General features: G+C 42.7%; 1 protein-coding gene across 1 annotated transcript; it reads right to left on the bottom strand.

Moving 5' to 3' along the window:
* Positions 1-6,854: 6,854 nt before the first annotated feature.
* Positions 6,855-8,039, bottom strand: LOC120104479. The gene is made up of 5 exons (XM_039115677.1): positions 8,016-8,039; positions 7,855-7,944; positions 7,516-7,695; positions 7,346-7,432; positions 6,855-7,262 (listed from the first exon to the last, which is right to left on the bottom strand). Exons 1-5 carry the CDS (start codon positions 8,037-8,039, stop codon positions 6,855-6,857), a joined length of 789 nt encoding a protein of 262 aa, XP_038971605.1.
* Between the last annotated feature and the right edge of the window lie 344 nt (positions 8,040-8,383).

Genomic DNA, 8,383 nt, shown 5'->3' with positions numbered 1-8,383 from the left:
ATATGTAGAAATAATGGAATCAGTTAATATGACGTCATAGTCATAGCATATAGGCTGCTCTTGTCACGCACGTTTCCGCGAGTACTTAACCTTGAATGGTGAGTGTCGAATAACCTTACGACACAATTGCTCATGCCATGGCACACCATGGCATACAGTTTCAGATCCCATGGCACACACTAAATTAACCCTTAATATAGGCTGTTCTTATAACATGGCTCATACTCGATTATGCTTGAAGCACGCTTAATTAACCTTGGCACACACTAAATTTATCCCCAAACACAGTTTTCTGCTTTTTGCACACAGTTTATCGATTACTGCACACAGATATGAGTCATGTGCACACAGTTAAGTTAAGCATTCTGATTTATGTAGATTATGGCGCATACTCGATTAAGCTGGAAACACACTTAATTAACCTTGGCACACACTAAATTTACCCTCAAACATAGTTTTCTGCTCTGTGCACACAGTTTATCGTTTACTGCACACAGATATGAGTCATGTGCACACATTTAAGTTAAGCATTCTGATTTATGTAGAGTATGGCGCATACTCGATTAAGCTGAAAACACACTTACTTAACCTTGGCACACTCTAAATTTACCCCCCAAACATAGTTTTCTGCTCTGTGCACATAATTTATCGTTTATTGTATACAGATATGAGCCATGTGCACACAGTTAAGTTAAGCATTTTCTAATATGTAGAAATAATGGAATCAGTTACAACGACGTCGTACACACTTATTATTGTAAGCCTAGAGCATGGCACATACTTGATTAAGCTGGAAACATACTTAATTAACCTTGGCACACACTAAATTTATCCCCAAACATAGTTTTCTGCTCTGTGCACACAGTTTATCGTTTACTGCACACAGATATGAGTCATGTGCACACAGTTAAGTTAAGCATTCTGATTTATGTAGAGTATGGCGCATACTCGATTAAGCTGGAAACACACTTAATTAACCTTGGCACACACTAAATTTATCCCCAAATACAGTTTTCTGCTCTGTGCACACAGTTTATCGTTTACTGCGCACAGATATGAGTTATGTGCACACATTTAAGTTAAGCATTCTGATTTATGTAGAGTATGGCGCATACTCGATTAAGCTGGAAACACACTTAATTAACCTTGGCACACTCTAAATTTACCCCTAAACACAGTTTTCTGCTCTGTGCATACAATTTATCGTTTACTGCACACAGATATGAGCCATGTGCATACAGTTAAGTTAAGCATTTCCTAATATATAGAAATAATGGAATCAATTACAACGACGTCATACACACTTATTATTGTAAGCCTAGAGCATGACACATACTCGATTAAGCTGGAAACATACTTAATTAACCTTGGCACACACTAAATTTACGCCTAAACATAGTTTTCTGCTCTGTGCACACAATTTATCGTTTACTGCACACAGATATGAGTCATGTGCACACAGTTAAGCTAAGCATTCTGATTTATGTAGAGTATGGCGCATACTCGATTAAGCTGAAAATATACTTAATTAATCTTGGCACACACTAAATTTACCCCCAAACATAGTTTTCTGCTCTGTGCACACAGTTTATCGTTTACTGCACACAGATATGAGTCATGTGCACACATTTAAGTTAAGCATTCTGATTTACGTAGAGTATGGCGCATACTCGATTAAGCTGGAAACACACTTAATTAACCTTGGTACACTCTAAATTTACCCCCCAAACACAGTTTTTTGCTCTGTGCACACAATTTATCGTTTACTGCACACAGATATGAGTCATGTGCACACAGTTAAGTTAAGTCCTTAATGAGCAACTAATTTTTGAGTCCTCAGATTGTGATCAAGCAAAACATGGATGATTGTCAGTTTATCGTTTACCTGGAAACAGAAGGGCCCAAAACATCTCACTGTCATGGCCTTTGGAACACAAACAAAGATGTTCTCCATTTTGCACACAGTTACAATATAAACGACAGTTTCAATACTATCTGATTTTTGACCTGTACTTCCCATGGCACACAATCATATGATAGCGGCACGGCATGGCACAATTAACATATGTAACTAGACATTTTATAAATCATTACAACCAATTTAGAGCACGACAAGATAGACAATAATGCCAATCATCTCAATAATACAAATGTATTCATCATAACTGTCTCATTGTCACATTACACAAAAAAAGAAAATGTAGGAATAGGTTGCCTGCTTTAATCTCTCTTTCTACATATCTTCTCATACCAATTCTAGAAACTATCATTTGTACTGCAATGGTCATTCAACAAAATATTGCCTGCAACCCAGCTCCTGTATAAAGAGGGATCCTTGAACTGTTCCAGCAATGGTCTCGAAGTGCCCCGTGTCAGTACCTCCGCATACATGAGCAAGTATACCCCGCAGTCGGGAGTATCCGGCATTTGCTGTGGACACTCTCGAATTTCATGAATGACAGTTTCCGGGATATGGTATCCTACGCGGTCGCTTAGCCAAAATCGCAGAAATGATGCCTACATGGATGCGCAGAATATATTATTTTTAATGTACTTGTGAATACAAAAAAAAATGTAACAAATCTTTCAACTGACACTCACAAATTTAATAGTATCGTTTGCATCATTGAAGCTTCACATGGAATTGTAGCATTGAAAACACTACTGCTTCAAGTCCAAAACAAGTAAATACCAATGCCATCCCGTATTCATTGGAATGAATAGATATTTACAGTTTTGGAGATCGCAAAGTTCTATGTCCCCTAACTATTTTATAATACTAGGCTGCAAGGACTGTAAAATACTTTTGGTAACATTAGCAGTTATCTCACCAATGCACAATAGATGTCGATTCACGGCAGCCTACAAAATTTATTATGTCAGAATACACATAATTTGTAGGAGAGTCTTAAAATTTTTGGGTGATTCAGAACCTGTATTTCACAGCGCAAGAATATAGATGGGTTATCAACGGACTCAGTGTTTTCTCGATGCCAAAGCTCCATGACACGAAAGTAAATGTTGATGACCTGCATTTATTAAAAGAACTTCATCAAATAGAACCGTCAATATAAAATTATGTGAGATATATGTCTTCAATTAACCTACATCACTGCGTAGTGGCCCATCATGTAGGAGCTGCTCTATAGCATCACCGTTGCATGATGGTTTCAAAGTATCTGCATCCTCCCAAATGGTGTGCCTACAAAATTCATTCCAATGTTTAAGCTACTTACATAGTGATAAATGTGAAATTGCAAACATAATTTAGGTAACTTACTCCATGTGATTTTCTTGAAGGAAGAAATCAATAGCTTCTTCATGGTACATAGGGAGTACACCTTCCTCCTTCCCGTAATACATATGTTTCCTTGCCATTTTCAGTTTACTCTTTGGCGTCTCCACTCTTTCAACATCAATGAATTTAGTGGTTTCTTCTAAAAGCTAAGTGAAATGAAATGAGAATACAACAATTTTTGTCATGCCCCGGACCCGGATCCGTGACACGGCCGTGCTATTGCCGACTACCGCCCACAATAGCACGCAGCCTCATACCTGGGTAACAGGGTAGTCAAACCAACCGAATCTTTTCATATGAAAGCATTCTTAGTACAACATGCTGGTCAGTACCCAAATACAGAGCTTCTATGTAGTTTATGTACACAAAAGTATACTTGCTTTACCCTAAAAGAAAGAAGCCCTGATACCAAACTAACGTGTCTCTGGCAGCTATCAGTGGTAAGGATCTGAAAGAAAAAGTAAATGAACGGATATGAGCTACACGGCTCAGTAAGTAATCATACATAATCTTACCGGATCGAACATAATGGTAACCATGTTTATGCAGGATTTGAGAAGCTGACATGCGTATTATCTCACAATTTATCATGGCAAAATATGTATGCTTCGAAAACAAAGCAGTATTTTCAGTCAAACAGAATTTTCATAAAACGTAAGAATTCATGCGATTAGCATCATTTAAAGGAGATAGCGGTTATAGCAAAATACAACATTTCATAAGGATATATTCAAAAAACCCATTGTAAAACAATGTATGCTTTGGCCAGGCACGTTCATAAATATCACGGTCCGCCTGCGCAGGGCACGTGACTATCGGGCCCACATGAGGGGGAAACACGGGGCTCCCCTGCCAGATGTTGGCCGGTTCCGGGGCTTCACGCAAGCGTCCTTCACCCCTCACCGATTTTGCTTCTTCCCAAAAACGCATCTGCAGGATTTGGAAGCACCCGCCTCATATACCCAGGCTCTGAAACGAGCCTCATGATCATGCTTCAAATATCATTTTCATAAAGTATGCATAAGAAACCGTGCCCCCGGCATGCCGTGGTCCATTCTCTCGGATGCTACTGCGAAGTCCATTCGGCCACTGGCGGGGCCAGCTAGTCATTCTCGGCCACTAGCAAGGCCAGCGAAGTTATTCTCGGCTACTAGCAAGGCCAGTTCAGTTGCATTCGATCGGTAGCATCTTTGAGCCCATTATAGTGCCTCTTGGCTAGATAGTATTTCGTTATACTAACTTGCATGCATGATTAAAATATAAGTATAATCATGGTACCTACATGGCCATAGTTTATGAGATTAGGCAAGTTGCTTATCCATCATAACATATCATGCATGAATTACACTTTAAAAACTTAACAAACATAGTACTCATATGATCCACAATAAGATTAAAATAGATTACTTACTTTTCTCACCAATCATGTATACAATTCAAATTGTATGAAAAACACTGGTTCATCTTATAAAACGTAATACAGGATCTACGATAAGATTAAGATAGATTACTTACATCAATTCGCTTTCCAAATTGCTCAAGTCCAGGTGACAAATCCTTAATCACCTAAAACAACATCATAGGGTTTACATTATTCCCCATTTATTTATTATAAAATCTCTTAGTTCATCATACTATGAACTTACTTGCTTGGATCCTATCCAAGAATTTGGCCCAAGTCCAATTTGAAGCCTTTGGGGTTCGATTTAAAACCAAATTGGGTCCATATGGTTAATTAGGCTTTTAATGACAGGGTTGGGCCTGATTTAAGACTAAGTCCATCCTCTTTCAGCCAATTAGGCCCTCTGTCAATTTAATTAGCTTGGACTGGGCCTAATTTAAAATTAATTGGGCCTGCTGGGATTACTATTGCATAAATGGGGTTCAGACCTAGCTCAATTGGGCTTAATTTAACCCATTTCATTCAATTGGGCTCGGTTCAGCTCTTTTTGGGTTTGGATTTAGCCCAATCTACTTAATTTGGGTTCATTCAGGCTTGATTGGGTTCAGATTCAACACCAATTAGGCTTAATTGACCCGTTTAACTCGATTGGGCTTGAATCAATCCTTCATCGGATTCACCCAAATCGAATTAAAGAATTTAGGCCTAACGGGTTTCGGATCCGGACTCGGATCCGACCCGCTAGGCAGACCCGTTAAGGGTCCTTTCCAGGGGGTTCCAGAGGCTTCCGCCTCTTTCGCGCGCCCCTCTCCCTTCTTCGGCCTCTCCATCTCCCATCCGCCGCCCCCCCTCCTTCCGCCTTCACCGAACCCTCCCCGGCCTCCTCCTTTCTCGGTGCCTTTCTCCTTCTTCCCTCGCCGCCTTCCGGTTCTTCCCCTCCTCTCGCAGGCGGCCGGAGAGGCGAGGCTCCCGATCCACCAGCCCGGAGTGGTGCTTCCCTTTCGGGGCGGCGGCGGTGGGAGGCCGGCTCTTCCCTCTTCTCCGAAGTGGTGCCGGAGGAGAGGAGAAGAGCTGGGAGGTGGGATCGAGGCCGATCTCCTCCGGGAGAACTTCACCGGCTCCGACCACGGTGAGGTAAGGCTGTGGTCCGAGGTAAGTACCCCCTTTTTTTTTTGTTCTTCTTCCTCTTCCGTTTTCTTCTTCTCCCTTTTTCCCCCTTTTTCTTGTGGAAGTCGCGCCACCACCTCTCGGCCGGCGGAGAGGTGGGGCTCGGCTGGGGCTGGCGGCCTTGAGGCCGCGTTGGTCGCCGGCACGACAGACCCGGCGGCCCTTGGCTGCCCCTCAGCCCTAGGGCAGCTATGGCCGGGGCCTGTCACCCGCAGGCCGAGTCCGGCTGGGCTCGGCCTAGGTGGCGTTGGGCTCGGCTTGGGCCGTTCTCAGGCCGGCCCGCGGCCTGTTGGTCCGGCCCGCAGCCCGTGGGTCCGGCCCGCGGCCCTCCTCCTGTTTTTCTCTCCCGTGCCGGTCTCCTCCTCTCTGTGCCAGTCTCCTCCCCTCTGTTTCATCAGTGAAACAGAGGGGAGAATACCCCACAGAGGGGTACCTCCACCCTGTCCTTGCCTAGAGACCTACTTACAGAGCCTTACCTTGATTCGGTTGACTGGAGTTGGGCAGTATCTCCTTCTCGGCAAACTCCCTCCTTCCTCTCCTAGGGCTGCAGGGTCCCTTCCGCCTCCAGCTCCAAGGCTTGGCTCTCTGGTGCAGTAGATCCAGAGGGTTAGAGGTTTAGGGAGGGTACATTCAATTCGGGTTAGCAAATCTTAGGAATTTTAAATACAGGGCTTATGACTTGACCCCAAATGAGAGGTGGCGTTCTCTCCTTCCTCACTGCTCCGGGAGCCACCAGCTGCCCCTCCTCCTCAGGCCAGCTCACAGCTCATTTGCCGAGGGGGAGGAGGTGGCGGGCTCCTGTTTTGCATGCCGGTGGGGGTTTCTCCGTTGGCCATCTGGTGGTCTTGTCTTTTCAGCCCTCAGGCGGGAGATTATTGCCATCTTGGGCCAGTGTGGCCTGCTAACCCCTCCCTGGCCCAATACTATTCAACTAGGCCCTACAGTATTGGGCCCGGTTTGTATTGGGCCCGGACATTACAATTTTACTTAGCAAAGAACATGATATGGACTTAGCAAATTGCATATGTACGTAGAATATTTAAGGAACTGAACAAATTTGTATACCTCTATAGGGGGTGATGTTTCTTTGTCGAGTGGAATTAACTTGCGGAGCTCCATAAGTGCAGTAGTGATAGGCTCCAATAATTTACTCAACCGAGTGGGCAAATCCTCCTTTTTAATTGCTAGTGCCATACTACCTTCACCTAGAGAGGCTATTTTTTGTTTCTTTTTTGCCCTTCTATAAGTATTTGGAAAGTGTGCTATGGCCTTTGCTTTCTCTGTTGCCTTTCGCTCACGTGCTCCAAACTTCACGCGCCGGCATAAGGAGGAAACATATTTCGTGGAGATAGGTCCACCTTCTTTCTCACCCTCAACATCAGTGGGCCAAATAACCTGATAACAATATGCATTTCATGTAATAAACAAGATAGTATAATGATAAAAAAATATTTTATCAAAATCAAATAATTACATACCTCCACCTCATCTGCACTATCGTGAATCTCATCTTTCTCCACTACACCTTTGTCCTTAGCTTCAACTGTAGTATACTCTTCACTCACCTAATAATGAGTTGTATTTAATTCATAACAACAACCATGATCCCCACGACAACATAGTTAATAATTCATCAAACCTTGCTTACCTCAGTAAAATCTGTATCATGCTTAACATTTTCGTCATCCACTAAGAGACCATTATCTCGGAGGACCTTCTCAATTCTGGACACCCTCTTATCAACCAAAAACAAAGACCTCTCAGCCACTTTTAAGCGGGTATGTAAGCTTTCCAATGTAGGTCCTTCACTCTGGCTGGATGACGAAAACTAAAACAACACAATTATCCAATTTAGAGTATGTCTTTAACTAAGTGCCATCAAATGGAATTAAATGTGTACCAAGTGGTTATAAGTATGTGCCGCAAAATAAAAGGTGCGTGCCACATGGAAATAAATCTGTGCCAAGTACTTGTAAATGTGTACTACCTGACTTATCTCTTTCGGAGCTTCTAATAGTGGCTTTCCTCGTGAGAGAAAGTGCAACTCCTCCTCTCTAGGCTCTAGCTTCTCGATCACCTATCGCAAGCAAAAACTAAAGTCTTGCATCATGTAAAAATAAATGTGATGTTACAAATTAATATTCAAACCTGAAATTTTTTTAAGTTCTTCATAACTTTGGCGATCACGTCCACCTTGCGAGAAAATTTGGCATTGCTCCAACGCAACAGACGTGGATACATAAACGGTGGCCGGTGGCTGCCTAAAAGGATATTCGAATGCTCAACAGCCCATACCTGCCAAAAATCAATGTGAACATCAAATTTCAACACAATACATATCTTAACAATGAAATTAAAAAAAATATAAAGATGCTTACCACCAAAGCCACCGTGCATCCATCCATATATCCACCAGATCCATTCCTGCTGATGTTCCTTCTCCTGACACTCTCGGATATAGTAGGTATCTGCTGCCGAGCAAAAGCAAAAACGGCAAGACCCCAACGATATGAACC

This window comes from Phoenix dactylifera, chromosome 18 (genome assembly GCF_009389715.1).
Source record: "Phoenix dactylifera cultivar Barhee BC4 chromosome 18, palm_55x_up_171113_PBpolish2nd_filt_p, whole genome shotgun sequence".
Lineage (NCBI taxonomy): Eukaryota > Viridiplantae > Streptophyta > Magnoliopsida > Arecales > Arecaceae > Phoenix > Phoenix dactylifera.
This window is presented reverse-complemented; position numbering and strand designations above follow the sequence as displayed.

Excerpts from the sequence above, each read along its gene's own strand:
- LOC120104479 (XM_039115677.1), bottom strand. The coding sequence starts at position 8,039 with ATGAAGAACTTAAAAAAATTTCAG. Across the intron at positions 7,945-8,015 it reads AGAACTTAAAAAAATTTCAG|GTGATCGAGAAGCTAGAGCC; the intron begins GTTTGAATATTA and ends TGCTTGCGATAG. Across the intron at positions 7,433-7,515 it reads ATGATACAGATTTTACTGAG|GTGAGTGAAGAGTATACTAC; the intron begins GTAAGCAAGGTT and ends ACTCATTATTAG.